We start from the raw sequence: 16,152 nt of genomic DNA, 5'->3' as shown, positions 1-16,152 counted from the left end.
TTTCACGGGGCTGACCAGGAATGTGCAACTCAATGTTATTGCCTACCCACGACTCTGTTCTGACCGTTCTGACGCCACAAATTCCCTATGCTGCCATCTGCCTTCAGCATTCAGGCTTAGTCTGCAAAATAACTTCACCCACTACCAAGTGCTCAGCCGGTAAGAAGGTCAGCAACTGTCCACTCTGTCCCTTCTCCATTCCTGCGCACATGGGACAATGAATAATTTTACACCCTACCTCCTGATCTCGTCCTGCAGCACTTCTTACTCCGTTTTCAAAAATGGATCTAATATCAGTTCTCTCATCTACAAGAAGAAAATTTCTCAGATGCTACGGAATGGTTTTGACCAACGAGATTTTGCAAAGTAGGAATTTTGAGCGTGCAACAGTAGCTAAAAGCAAACAAACAACTGCAGGTACGAAACTAGCACTGCCATCTTTATACAAGATAAGAAATAATAATACATTTTCCGACTCCTTTAATAAAGCTCAAAATAACAACTTAATTTTCATCATATCAGACCGCCATGGGAGGAGGATCTGCCCCTCCAGCGGATTCTTGATCATAAAAATTGAAATAAAAAAAAGGATAACAAACATTATTAACATAAATTAAAAGCATTTAAAATGAACACTCCAGGGAAATCAGTTCAAATAGTCATTACAGCTTATTTTCTTGCTGTTAAATGTGATGTAAAGTCATCTCCTGAATATGTTCAGTTTTCTTTGGCTCATTAAATACCATTCAGTTTAACAGTTCACCAATCAAGATTCATGCATGGATAAGCACAGCACCACAGGGCCAACACCTTAAAAAACAAGCATGAGACAGGAATATACAATATAGTATAGCACACCAATTATCAAGAAAGATACACTTGACAATGATTCACATACATGAATTTCAATATAACAGTTATGACTTCCCCCCACCCCGATGATTGTAATTTATGACTGAAACATGTCAAGATCTTAAAAGCACTTAATAAGCATACAAGAATAAATTACATATACTCAGATGCAAACTTTATGTCTTTTATAATGTATGAACAAAGAGACTGTTTCAATTCCTGCTTTTGAGAAGCTTCTTCTCCTTCTGCTAAGTCATACACTGCACTCTCTTTTCTACTGGTTATTATATTGTAGTCATACTGGAGTCAACTGAGTGACTGATACGAAAGGTACCATATTAACACTTCAAGAAAAGTTGTTTGGCATTGGGGAGGGGATTTTATTCTTAAAAAAATATATACTTTTGTAAAATGTAGAAAATAATAACACATGCACAGTGCCGTCACATATAAACTGCAATGTGAAGACGATCTAATATCTGAACTTATGCTAACAATATTGACACCTGAAGGTTTCAGATCCACTATTGCCAGTAAATACTGATGATACATGTTTTGGTTTCATAAATTTGGTAAATTTAAAAAATTCTGTTCTTTCTACCCTGGAATTTTATGGGGAAATATTAAGTCCCTACATGTTTGGACGACAAACTATCATGACCATAAAACAAGAAAAAAGAAAACCAGATTTAATAATTTATTAACAGTGATACTGTACAACATGACAATTTGACAATTTAAAAATCACAAATAAAATCTTCGCCTACTGGTCTCCAGGTCATGACGTTTGTCAGTGATGATCCATTCATAATCTCCAGTTTTTGAATCAAAAGTGCCATGTTGCAGAGATCGCAACTTTAGCGTGAATCGTGGACCCAATTCTCGCAACCTCACTTTTCCACCAGAGGTGAATTCGTACCTAGAAAGAAATACCAAGATTTTACTCTATACACCAGGAAGAAACTGTATCTATATAAATTAAAATAAACACATTATACAAAAGATCCAAAGCACATGGTACTTCCTCCATGAAACAAACTTTTATAATCTCTGTTCTATAACATGATACAATTTTTCATCACACTGTCACTGTCAAACATCAAACAACATTTTAATCCTCTGCTTGCTTATTAAATTGTTTGGTTCAGACACATGACGTGTCCATCAAGGATATTATTGCAAGGCCAAGATCCAAACTGGGTATGTAAGCCTGCTGCAATCCTTCTTAACTAACCCATGCTGTATGTTCAGATGTCAAGTTCTTAATAAGACACTAGAAACTTTTGTAATGTCCCAATTATGCACATAGCAGTTACATAGTTTAGATTTATTGCAGTGGCTAGTGTAAAAAAAGTGTGGTACGAAAGTTGTACAAAAATATTACTTTGAATATATAAGGCCTTTGGTTCTCATGGCCATGATTATGACATTTTCTTCTGGGATGTGATGCAATATAGTTTTGTATGTTGTGTGTTCAAGTTCTAAGGTCTCTGATTTTCTTTCTCACACAATAATCATACAAAAAATTTGAAACTTCTGTCACTTTTCAACATAATCTCCCTGCAGCCGTACACATTTTTCACAACATCGACGCCATGATTCCATGGCCGCTGCGAACGCTTCTGTAGGAGTCTGTTTTGACCACTGGAAAATCGCTGATGCAATAGCGACATGACTGGTGAATGTGCGACCACGGAGAGTGTCTTTCATCGTTGGGAAAAGCCAAAAATCGCTACGATCCAGGTCAGGTGAGTAGGGAGCATGAGAAACCACTTCAAGGTCGTTTTCACAAAGAAACTGCTGCGAAGCGTACGCCCAATGCGCTGGTACACTGTCCTGGTGAAAGAGCACGCATGCAGCCTTTTCCAGCCTTTTTCTTGCAGTGCTGGAAGAAGCTTGTTCTTCAAAACATCTTGGTAGGATGCACCTGTCACCGTAGTACCCTTTGGAACGCAATGAGTAAGGATTACGCCATCGCTGTCCCAAAACATGGCCACCATCATTTTTTCAGCACTGGCAGTTACCCGAATTTTTTTTTTGGTGGCGGTGAGTCTGTGTGCTTCCATTGAGCTGACTGGCGTTTCGTTTCAGGATTGAAAAATGACATCCATGTCTCATCCATTGTCACAGTTGATGAAAATAAAGTCCCATTCATGCCTTCATCACGTGTCAACATCACCTGGCAAACTGCCATGCATGCAGCCTTGTGGTCGTCCACCAGCATTCGTGGCACCCACCTGGAGGACACTTCCCGCATTCACAGGTCTTCATGCAGGATTGTGTGCACAGATCCCACGGAAATGCCAACTTTGGAGGCGATGTTTTCCACACTCAATCGGCAATCTTCCAAAACAACTTTCTCAACTCACTCGACCATGCTGTCAGACCGGCTGGTGCGAGGCCCAGATTGTTTTGGTTTGTTGTCACATGACGTTCACCCTTCTTTGAACTGTCGCACCCACAAATGCATATTTTTCACATTCATAACACCATCACCACATGTCTCTCTCAACTGGTGATGAATTTCAATGGGTGTCGCACCACGCAAGTGGGGAAACCGAATGATTACTCGCTGTTCTTGTAACGAAAACGTCGCCATTTTAGGTATCAAAAACGCTCCTCACTCTCGTCGCCACCACTAGAGTTCTATGTGCCATATGGTGCCGCCATCTCTGTCACACATTCACAAAGAGTGCACACGTATTTTAAACTAAACCACATGTGTCTATCTGCTCCCAGTCCTGAAGAAAAAAATTGGAGACCTAAGAACTTGAACGCCCCTCATAGAAGTTCATGAATGTTTCTGAGGAACCTACTGCATACATCTTTAGCGCTGAAGGACTGCTTGAACTTAACTGTTCAACAATGAGGATGGAGGCAGTATGTTCATCTGAAACACCATGTAAACTCTTACCAGACTTCATGATGTCACATGCCAGATAACAGTACTCGTCTTATTTCAAATTATTTGTATGTGGGTATGGTTCTGAAGATGTATTAACAATGTGTATTGGTATGATATGCCTGGATCACTCAGAGTGTATACTACTTATGCTACAAGCTGGACAACTATGAAATAAGACTTTGATTTCCAGTAAATGCAGGAGATTTATCTCTCTTCCACAGTATCCAGGCCACATATAGGACTTGGCCAGCCTCCTGTCCAATGGGTACAGGGCCCCTTCCCATAAACTAACTGGCCAAGGGTTGAAACTGACTTTCATCTCCATCTAGTGTTGAGGTTAAGAATGCATGGAGCTATGCCTCCAGTCCCCAGTATGTCTTTATGCAGCAAAGCTTAATTAAGGCACAGGAGCAACTTTACTTTGTTTTATTAGCAATAATAATAAACATCTTAAAACAGTCTAAAGACTTTAAAACTATTGCTAGTAATGACTAATACTATATTTTGCTTTTCTCCGAAGACCAGAAATGCTGATATAAAGAATGAACATTGCCTTTCGAAAGAAACAACCTTTTATCATATGAGCCAAACCTGTGATGTCTGAAGAAAATGTAGTCTCTCTGATTATGGAATGTTACAGCACGACGACCCTTGAACTCTGGTTCATAATGGAAAAGGGCTGCCAGCATCCGGGAAACGGTATTACCTAGGTGTGTACTAAAATTGTTGAGAATAACTTCAGGACGATGCTTTGAGATTTCCTTGTGACTTCTCTAGAGAACATAATAGTCACATTAGTTACTGTCATTACAGCACAGAATTATTCTTTAGCCATGTAGTATAGTGGTGTTCCTACACATTATTTCTAAGAAAGAAATACTTAGCTATAACTATTATTTGACCACTGTTCATCACCAAATGTCTTTCAAGCACAACATTTTGAAAAGTGATTCTGTTGGCTCTGTTACAACCTCTGTCCAGGTTTTAATCACTGGACCAGCATTTAAGAAAAGTTCTTCCTAATGGGCTCAACCAATTAGGAACTTCCCTTAGAACTAATGACAAAACCGGATCCAGTTTCTGAAATGCTGTATTTGATAATAAAAAAAAACTAGGAACAAGTAACATTGGGACAATGTCCAATATAACAGTTATTTACTCTGATATACTATTACCATAAAATTTTAAAAGAAATACTCATTTAAACCCTTGCATGCCACATACAAATTACGAGGGTCGTACTGAAAGTCATGAGCAACAACTTTTTGTAAAGTAACATGCTTTATTATTTACAAACCAAATACACCTCCCCCCTCTACAGACCTTTCTTTATTTTTCCACATAATCGCCACTTCTTTGTACACATTTCTCCCAGCATTCGGGGAGTATGAAAATTCCCCTCCTGTAAAATTCCGTTCCAGCCATCCGAAGACACTGACGCACTGCTTTCTGAATTGCCTCCCTTGTCTCAAAACGTTGTCCACACAGCTGATCCTTCACAAGTCTGAAAAGATGCCAGATCAGGGCTATAGGAGGGGTGTGGAAGAACTTGCCACCCCATCTTTGCAATTGCTTCCAATGTGACCTTTGTGGTCTTCGGTCAATAACCGCGGGTCCCAATGAGCACAAACTTTCCTATAGCCCAAGCTTTCAATCATCTCCTGTAATGCACGGTGCCCTATTCCAAGTTTTCGGGCTATTGTGTCCACAGTCACACACCTGTCATCTTGAATGATCTCATCCACTCTTTCCTTGTTGCGCTCAGTTGAGGCTGTTCGAGGACAACCGCCCCGAGCTTATCTTCGATGCTGGTGTTCCCATCTTTAAAATGTTTCACCCATCTTCAAACACTGCTCGCACCCATGCACACACTTCCATAATCACAATGAATTCAGAAAGCAGCATGTCAGTGACTTCGGATGGCTGGAACGGAATTTTACAGAAGGGGAATTTTCAAACTCCCAGAACGCTGGGAGAAATGTGTACAAAGAAGTGGCGATTATGTGAAAAAATAAAGAAAGGTCTGTAGATTGATGTGGTGTATTTGGTTTGTCAATAATAAAGCATGTTACTTTAAAAAAAATTGTTGCTCATGACTTTCAGTATGACCTACATACATTGGCTTGTTCTTAATCAATCAGTATAGCATTTCTGTCAATAGATGGTATCGAGTATGACAGGCTTTCACAGGCTTTCTGTAGATTGATGTGGTGTATTTGGTTTGTCAATAATAAAGCATGTTACTTTAAAAAAAATTGTTGCTCATGACTTTCAGTATGACCTACATACATTGGCTTGTTCTTAATCAATCAGTATAGCATTTCTGTCAATAGATGGTATCGAGTATGACAGGCTTTCACATGTTATCTCTTTTGTTATTTGAAGGTCATTTGAGGAACATACTGTGGGTTCTATGTGCAACTGCATTTAACCCTAGGCAGCCATGGCATATCCAGCATCTACTTCTGTGGCAGGGTTTGGCAGTCTAACCAGACACAAAACACAATGTAACAACAGGTATGTCAACATACCTTCAATTCAGGTGTCAGTTTCACATTACTCAGACGAAAATGAGCTGTAGGGCCATCTGGTAAATGAATAACTAACATACCATCTGTAGACATTAAGGTGGTAATATTTATATAAAAATATTTCAATATTTGTAATTAAACATGGCAAATTAAACCAAATTAAATGCTTATATAATGGTAAAAATTATCTATGTGCCTAATTAAGCACCATGCCAAGACTCAAGTGGGAATGGAGGTACAACTCCATTAAATTCTAACCTTAGCACTAGATGGAGGTGAGTGGTCAATCATGCTCTGGTCCTTTTATCCCCAGGGAGAGAGTCCCCAGCTATAGGCTGAATACCCGAGGGACTGTGTGGTACACTTCCCAATAGAGACAAAACAGATTTTTCTCTTCTCCACAATGTCCAGACCAGCTCTGGGGCCCATCTAAGCTCATATTCAGTGAGTCCAAACTACCTTCCCATACAAGTAAAGTGACCAGGATGTGAAAATGACCACCTATCTCCATCTAATGCTGAGGTTAAGAATGCTTCGGGAGTTACAGGTTCCCATCTGCTCCCTACATATATCACTGTGAGGTGCTAATTAAGCACAAAACAACTATACTTTTACCTTCACAATACACTAGAAAAAAATCCTGTGCCAAATCAGAAAAATTAAGAACTGCATGGAGTTCTACTTCCATTCTCTCTTAATCATGTCGAAAAATATACTTTCTACATGGTCTTCATGTAAGGACTATTAAAGGATACTTGGTTGGTATCTGTCCTCATTGATGACGATAATATCAGTAAAGCCTTTATCAATGGCACTCTTTACCATTTTCTTTACCCCTGATCTGTTTCGGTAAAGAGAAACAGAATTAGGTATAACACGGGTAAGTTCACGTCCAAATATACGGCATTTCTGAAAAATTACAGAAACATTACCAATTAATACTGTGAGTCTCCTACGTCATGACCAGGGCCCGGTTTTATGACGTCATCTTTTTTTTCCTTGTATCCTATGCGATGCTCTTAAATATATAAATCTCGGATATGAGTTGCTGGTTACAGAAATGTAAATTTTATAGGTAATTTTTTGTCATTTTTTGACATTTTTAGGTTTAAGGTCATTTTTTCATTTTGGGGGCAATTTTTTGGTAAATTTTTGTACTTTTAAGGGTATTTCTTGTCATTTTTTGCCATTTTAGGGAATTTTTCTTCATATGTTTTCTGAAATGTGAAATGTGGAAGAGAAGAGTTCTTTCTTTTCTCCTTTAAGTAATTTTTCTGGATTTTTTCGGTATTTTTTTTTAACATTTTCAGGTCATCAAAATCTGGGCCCTGCATATTACATTTCTGGGTCATATTTTAGGTCACTTTTCTGGATTTCATAGGTAATTTTTTAAATATTTTCAGGTCATCAAAATTTGGGCCCTGGTCATGACACTGCGTATTCTGTTAGTTGGGTATCAGAGTTTTGCATGAACATACTGTCTTTCTCTGAAGATATTCCTCAAAATCACTGGTATCTGCCTACCAGATAATACAGTGCTGAATGACTGGCTGATAGTGACAGGAAGCCTGTGGCCTAATTTAAGGTCCTATCCAAGAACAATGCAAAAGCTCCCAGAGGCCAATGGGTGTTCTGGCTGAGATTAAAAGTGGGATCCTCCCAAGGAGGGTTACCACTTGAGTGAACTTGTTTGGTAACATAGTGTTATAAGGCAGAATGTCAAAATATTGCATCACATACAGCTGTTTCTAGGCAATGATCGCAAACAGATTCCCGCAGCAACAATACAGGTAATGTTGGATATGGTGTTTTCTGTGGCTGACTGTGCCGAGGAATTATAAAAGGGATGAAGTGAAGATTTAGTTCAGTTGGAAGGGGGCCACCATTCAGGAAGAACCTGTGCCTGGAAACAGAGAAATAGCCACTGTTAAAAGCTGTTACCAGGCAACTACTAGTGAAGAGACTGCAGGATGGAAAAGACTTACCATGTGATTTTTAAAGTGTGAAAATTAGCAATAGTGCTATAATTAAGTGTAATTATGAGTTGTGTGTTAAGGAGTTCAATAAATCCAATATCCAATCCAAAAGCCTACTGACAGTCATTCTTACACATGACAACATGCATCTTCACTGCTGAGAGAACTTCAAAGCTCATACTATAAATACAATTAATGTAATCCTTATATTCGTATCAATCATATAACTAATGCAGTTAGTCTGTTGACTGTCTGTCACTTCTGCACTTGCAGAAACTTCACACCAGCACTGCTGTGTAACTATTAAAGCACTCTTGGAAAGCTGAGAAAGCTCAGTCAGTATAGCAACAAGATACAAACTTAGTGGATGGGGTTTGATTCCCAGCAGGATTAACATACTTTTCTCTACTCCACAGCAATCAGACCGGCGTTGGAGCCCACCTAGCCTCCTATCCACTGGGTACTTGGGGGGTGGGGTGGGGTGGGGTGGTTAGGGCATGAAAACAATTTTCACTTTCATCTAGTGCTGAGGTCAAGAATGGAGGAGTTATACATCCATCCCCCATACATCTTCATGGCATGGTGCTTGATTAATTAAGCATGGCAGCAACTTCAACTAATTAACACACACTTTGATTACTGTATAAGTGAGAAACACCTAGAAAACTGGGAATAATTTCATAGTTTATACTTCTTAACACAAATTTCACAAGTGTAACCACATTTTAGGTTTGATCTGAAATTTTTCAGTTTTCAGTCTTCAGTAATCACTAGCTGTTTATCTGGTTTTCTCTGTAAGTTATACTTGTACATACCACACACAATATCTGCTTTTAGGTAAAAAGTATAAAGTAAAGTCTTCCCTGTTATTAATTAATTAAGCACCATGCCATGAAGATGTATGGGGGAATGGCAGTAAAGCTTCACAATTCTTAACCTTGGCACTAGATGGAGTGGTCAGGTTCACATGCATGTTGCAGTACCCCCTTGGTTAAAAAGCCCCTGGTAGCCACTGGATAGGAGGCTGGGTGGGTCCCAAAGACACTCTGAACACTGTGGAGAAGAGAAAAATCTCATGCCCCTGCCAGGAATTGAACCCAAATTCCTTGGCTGACTAGTCCTTAATCCACTGCCATAGTGACTGAGTTATCCTGGTTCCAAAAGTATGGCCTGATGACTAGGTGCATTAGTATAGCGAATACAAGGTTCCAGGTTTCAGTCCAATCTGCTTTAAGATGTACGAAAAGTTAACAGGCAACAATGATTATAAATTGTGAAATGGGAAGAAAGGGAGGAACTGGTTATATCCTATTTAATATCCACTGAATGTATGTGTGTGCAGGTAGCACTTGCATTTTGTGATGGAAGTTCTCTTCCATCGGCAATATAGTAAGGACCTGGATCCAAATGATTTGCATTTGTTCACATACCTGAAGCAGTTCTTGGATGGCACGCATATGGGTAGCAATGAAGAAGTGAAGAAGACAGTTAAAGACTGATTCGGATGGATCATGGCAGAATTTTACAATGCAGGCATACATAGACTCATCACATGACATGACAAGTGCCTGAATCTTCATGCAGATTATGTAGAAAAATGATTTAAGGCCTGTAGTAATGATGTAAACCAAATTTTTAATTGTATTCATTTACTTTTTTAATCATCAAATGGTCTCCACGTTCTGGACATATTTGTTTCAATCAGTGTTGATTAGCTAATTCTTCAGTTATTTAATTACACTATTTCAACTGCATACACTATACTGTGTGGAATCATAGTAAGACCATGAATAAAAGGAATGGGCAGCAAAGAAAGGTTCCATCATTTGCCTATACCTGAACTAAGGAAACTGGTGAAAAATGCTTAAGGACAGCTGATCTCTGGGTTTGGACACATAACAGGACACCTTCAAATGATGTTACTGACTCATTTTGATCTCTCCTTTAGAAGGATTAACAGTAATAACAAAAACAGATATAACTGTGATGATAATGGTGACAAAAACAACCAAATGAAACCATATACAATAGTGTATGCAAATACAAATGTTTCAGAGGAATATGCTGCCTCCACTGTCTGGATCAAAATTAATGTAGTGAGGATACGGTCATGTTCTACAGGCAAGTTGCAAGGAACACAGTCAGTGAAATTCATGGAAGTAGGTGAGGAGAATTTAACCCTGAAGATGGAAGCTGCATGTTCCTCTGAAATGCTGGTATCCACACACAAAATACATTAAAGGTAAAGTAAAGCAATCCCTTTAACAGGCTGTGAAGGACTACAGGGTTTCGAGATGTCGAGGATCCCCCCATTTTGTCTAGACAATCGGCTCACAGTTGGCAGTTAAGACTGTCAGCCTTATGCACCAGCCATCCTTTATCCCCCCCCCCCAAAAAAAAGATTCCCGGTATTCATTTCTGTTAGAGGCTGAATAGACCTCATGGCCATAGTGTGGCTGGAACGTTTGGGTAAATGGGAAAAAAATTCACCTCATCGGGACTTGAACCAGTGACTTTCCAGCTTGTAGTATAGTGCCTCAACCAACTATGATACCATGTGCCCCCCCCCCATACAAAACTACATGATCTCACAAATCAGAAGACTACACAATACTCGTATGAACACTCAAAACTGCGAAAATTTGAAAAATAACAAAAAATGAAAACTTACCTGGTGCGGGTTATCAGAAAATGTGATAAGAACTTTGGGTTCATATGTCCTCTGGAAGTAGCTACTAAGCTCATCTCTCTCCAATTCCAAATTCAATTCCAACTGATCCTCCTCATCCATATCCACCAACATCGTGTCATCCTTCTCTCGCATATTGTCAATAGTTTTTGGAACATTCTTTGGCAATCCTGCATCCTTTCTCTTTTTCCTTTCTGCTTTCTTTAACTGTAAAAGAAAAAAGAAACATTTCTGTATCCTTAACTGCATTATCTTGTGTATGAAAGCCTTTGTTGGTACCTATCATCAGAAACTTCAGTCCAATGCACACCTTTCTCTACAATATAGTTTCTTTGTCTTCCTCTGTGGGTTACTTTACGATACTGTTAGCAGCTAGACTACACAGCATGGAATGGTAGAATGAATTATGAATAACTTGAAAAGAATTTGCAAGGACGATGTCATGGCTTAATCAAGGTACAATCCTTGCATCTGTATGGAGGAACTGAAGAAAGCAATAAGAAACATCAGTTAGGAGACCTAACGTCCTATGCAATGTCTGAACTGAGCAGTCCCTGAACACAAGTGTTACCACTAGACCAACCTGCTCAATATATACTCTTAGTCTTCCAAATGACCTTACATAATTTGTAACTGATTTTGTTGTCCAACAGAGATATGAAGGTATGTGTGTGTGTGTGTCTGCATGCATATATATTATGAATATCAATTTTAATTGTATTTTGGGCACAAAGAGAAGGGAAACTAGTCTAATGGAAACACTATACAAAACTGGATTCAACAATGAAAGTCACAAACACCAACATTAACACTGAAGAACTGTGGTAGTGTGTCATAGTTTCAGTGAATTTTCTGAACAGCCCTGAAGTGAAGTGAATTTATGTGTTACAGATTGGCTCCACTTAACACTTTGCAGACCACACACCCTTTAAAAGGTTTTTCACTTTTAAACATGGCGGACTGTTCGCCTGTTAACAGGTTTTTAAAACACGATAAGTTGCAACACACTATACATCTCTCTGGCGCCACCTAAGTTGCACGCAATGGCGTAATAAAACTCTGGAATATTCGCTTACTTGTCAGTAAGTTGATCTCGCTGTTTTCTTAAACCACGATAAGTGATAATGCTTTGTTGCTCTTCAAGCTGTATGTATCAGCCAGTAGTTAGTGTTGGGGTATGGACAAGGACAAATTATTTTCCAATGAACCAGTTGACCTGCCTTGAGATGCGTAGTTATGGTGTTTGAGAGAGCAGCAGTGACAGGGGAGAGCAAAGAATTGTGGTCACTTGTGGCCACAGACAGTAAAAGTGACCGTAGCTCCGAAGATAATGGGGGTAATAATATTGCGGGGACAGTAAAAAAAATTTAAAAATCACAAAAATCTAAACCCTGATTCAAAATTGAAATACAAAGCTTTTCTGATAAATGTGGCAAAGCCCTGGGCTACAGACCAGATGGTGGTGGCAGAACCAGAGTCAGACACAGACTTAGTGCGACCATGCCCATCCAATTCCACCCCACGCAAGCCTCATGTGGATCCCACAGGGCGACTCCCGGGTGATATGCGGAAAAATACCCTCGTGAAAATTGTGAAGAGTGAACATTCCAAGGGGAAGCATCTTTCTAGGCAATGCCGTGTTTCCACAGTTCACAAAAAAAGGAGCATGTCTACATTTGCAAGTTCTCTGTAATGCCACTTCACAAAGGGGAAAGTTTCCAGAAATATCACACTCTCAAGCACTTCTAGGAGCATTGGAAATTGTTCTCCAAAAATTTTAGTTCATAAGATTAATTAGGAAATTTTATATTAATTTTTAAAGTGAACAGTGCTCAAGTCAGCGTAGTAGGTTTAAAAATGCCGGTCCCAAGGGTGATTTAAATATTTAAATTGCCGGTCCACGAAGTGTTAATGAGGAGTGTCTGACTCTTCACTCTCAGTATGCCACTGAAGGCAGGGGAATCACATCATAAGTATGGTTTGCATGCTATGAAACAATGACATAGCAATTGTAACACACACATACTCCCCTCCCCCACACATGCATGTGCACACACACTCGCTCTTTCTCTCTCTGTCCAGTCATATGAGAGGATGATTATGAATGGTCCAACAGAAGGAACTGAGGTTGAAGCTGATATGTGTTATTTTAACCCAGTCTGATAGGAATCACAAAATCACTGTAAGGAAAGCCTTTCCTGTCCAAAGTTTGGGCCATATATCTTCTAGATACAAAGAAATGTCTCTGCTTAAATGATTCACAGCCATAAATTGGTCATTACACTCCAAAACTTCACAGGTAAAAAAATATGGCAACATTTTTTCTGGGCATATTACAGCATACATTTATGCTTTAAAAGAATAGGTAATCTGACTGCATAAATGTCATAAAAATTAATCCAAATCTAAAATACAAAAATTGCAGGAAAAAAGGAAGCATACACCAGTGCTACTGCAACTTCATATGTAATGCCTAATAACTAGCAACATTTCTCTTATAAGAAAACAGGTTTGTTAGTAAATACTTTTGGCAAAGTATAATCCAACAATTTACATAGTCAAGTAAAGTCTCTACACTTAATTAAGAACATATACTCGTATATGTGGAAGTGGAGTAACATCTCCATCCCTTTTTGAACCTCATCCCTAGAAGTAAATGAGTGGTCAGATTCACGCCTCGGAATTTTACCCTCTGGGAAAATGTTCCCGGAACCCACTTCTGAGTTCCATAGATTGTCTGGATGCTGTGGAGAAAAACAATTCCCTTGATCCTGAAGGGAATCAATCCGCAGTTCCTCTGCTGGCCGGTCCATAATCTATCAGGACTACCGAATGACATCAAAGGAAATCACTTAAACATGCAATAGTAATTTAAAGTTTGTTATAATAAGCACGGAAGCATACACATAATTACTGGTGACGCGGATATAACCACATATACCTTGTTTTTCTGGCGCTTGTCTTTCCGAACCTGCGCTCGACGCAGGGTTTTATTCCTTATTCTGTTAGCAGAATTCAAATGAACTGCACCTCCTTCCACCTCATCTTGAACAAATTTTGTTTCCGTGTGATCCATGTTTAAGCCCAGAATTATGAACCAGGAACCCTAAACCATATATAAATAAAATCAAATCATTCCACTTATTACACACATGCCAGTCACTACCTTCACAACACAACCACGCACCGTTTATGAAACATACACCTATGTACAAAGATGATATACATATTGCTCAATACCATGGATCACTCAAAACCATTTTGGCACGGATCACGCAGGCAAAGTTAATCGCCACACTAATGAAATAACCTGCATTAGCGGCATGTAAACTTCCGTTCTACGGAATAATTCAACTACGTAAATGAACACAGATAACATCTGTTATTTACAAAATATGTCGAACACTCACCGAGATAGCAACAGACATACTGCCGCAATAAGAAAGAAACGACATATGACGTCTGCATTAGGAAAGGCACACCAAGGAAACTGGCAACCGCAATTTCCGAGAATTGTTATCAGCCTGAGTTGCGTTGCCGTTTCCTCAATTTGCTCTTCTCCATTCAGTAACGTGTGTTCAAATCACTCTGATAATATTTCTCAGAAACTGCGGTCGCCAGTTTCCATGGTGTGCGCTCGCCCTAAACGGCGAAAAGCTCAGACGACAAAAGAAAATTTAACTACTATACTACATAAAGGCATCCCTCCCCCAGAAGGGCCTTTGTCATTAAACCAATTTTTGTGTATGTTTGTTATAGCCTATTGGTTCTCTAATGGGAGACAGAAATACTGTGTAGACACACTGAGTATGTAATTACCCATACCAGCATGTGATGCAGATGACTGATCTGCATGAATAGTCATGAAATGATTATGCCATTGAAGGCCACAGTAACTGTGTAACTTGTAATTATGTGATGAGCGGAGTCCGAATTTTGATGACCTAAAATATGGCCCAAAAATGTTATATGCAGGGCCTGGATTTTGATGACCTGAAAATATTAAAAAAATGACCTATAAAATCCAGAAAAATGGCCTAATGGAGAAAAGAAAGAACACTTCGATTCCATGTCATTCAAATTTCAGAAAACATGAAGAAAAATTTCCTAAAATGGCCAAAAATGACTAGAAATACCCTTAAAGGTCCAAAAATTTACTCCAAAAATGTTAAAAAATTACCTATAAAATTTACATTTTTGTAACCAACAGCTCATATCCGAGATTTATATATTTAAGAGCATCACATAGGATACAAGGAAAATAAGATGACATGTCATCAAAATACAGCCCCTGGTGATGAGTAATAACACCATAATGGATGTGTAGCTCCTACAAAATGTTCTTATTGATTCCCCTAGTCAGCTAATTTTTGGTACTGTTGTTTCATATATTTCCTTTCTTTTCGGATTCGATTTTAACACAAAACCTGGGTGGGGGATCCAAATGTTCAAAAAACTGTTGTCATTATTGCTACCACAAGAATCTTAAATCTCAATAAGAGCTGCCAACTGGGAAAACTTTTCTCCATGCTGTTTACAGCAAAACCTATTATGCCCCCATATTTTCCATACCCATACAAGCTAATTTCCGGAGTTGAAATGGTAATGAATATATTGGGTAATACCTGTTTCCCTAGCTTCATTAGGTCATTTGCTGTGTTTGGAATGAGGTGTGAACAACACAATTTTGTACACTGTAGCAATCATCTCACTGGAAGCTGCTTTCTGCTTTAGCATAATCTAAAGAATATTTCACACATACATTGTTCTTGCACTTTTATCACTGTGTTCATTGGTAATGTTCTCTGTACAGAAAACAACCGTTCTCTCAATCTACTCTCAGCCAGTTCCAAGACCTGACTTTTGTGAAGAAACAATATTTTGCTCAATGCCAGTAACAGATGGGAGGATAACATTAAAATAGTTGTTGGGGAAAGAGGATGTGAGATGGATTACATTCAGCTGGCTCAGCATGCAGTCCACTGGCAGGCTCATGGACACAGTAATGACCCTTCAGGTTTGATGAAAGGCTAGGAATTTCTTGACCAACAGAGTGATCATCAGCGTCCCGAGATCTCTGCTCCATGTAGTTAAGGTATGGCTTATGCCATGTAATTTGGGAAATAAACTAGTATAACCTTTTTTGGAACTAGGGAAACTTTTGTGTAAAAAAAAAAGTACAGTAAAGGTATCCCTGTA

At 38.9% G+C, this 16,152-nt stretch overlaps 1 protein-coding gene across 1 annotated transcript; it reads right to left on the bottom strand.

Moving 5' to 3' along the window:
- Positions 1–1,533: 1,533 nt before the first annotated feature.
- On the bottom strand, positions 1,534–14,159 carry LOC111861316 (probable ribosome production factor 1). Its single transcript, XM_023845776.2, has 6 exons — positions 13,895–14,159; positions 10,936–11,160; positions 7,044–7,197; positions 6,289–6,371; positions 4,349–4,530; positions 1,534–1,771 (listed from the first exon to the last, which is right to left on the bottom strand). The coding sequence occupies exons 1-6, from the start codon at positions 14,027–14,029 to the stop codon at positions 1,597–1,599; spliced, it is 954 nt and encodes a 317-aa protein (XP_023701544.1). The 5' UTR covers positions 14,030–14,159; the 3' UTR covers positions 1,534–1,596.
- Between the last annotated feature and the right edge of the window lie 1,993 nt (positions 14,160–16,152).

Source organism: Cryptotermes secundus, unplaced genomic scaffold (genome assembly GCF_002891405.2).
Source record: "Cryptotermes secundus unplaced genomic scaffold, Csec_1.0 scaffold158, whole genome shotgun sequence".
NCBI classification, from domain to species: domain Eukaryota; kingdom Metazoa; phylum Arthropoda; class Insecta; order Blattodea; family Kalotermitidae; genus Cryptotermes; species Cryptotermes secundus.
The sequence above is the reverse complement of the archived record's forward strand: the minus strand, read 5'-3'. Positions and strand labels throughout refer to the sequence as shown.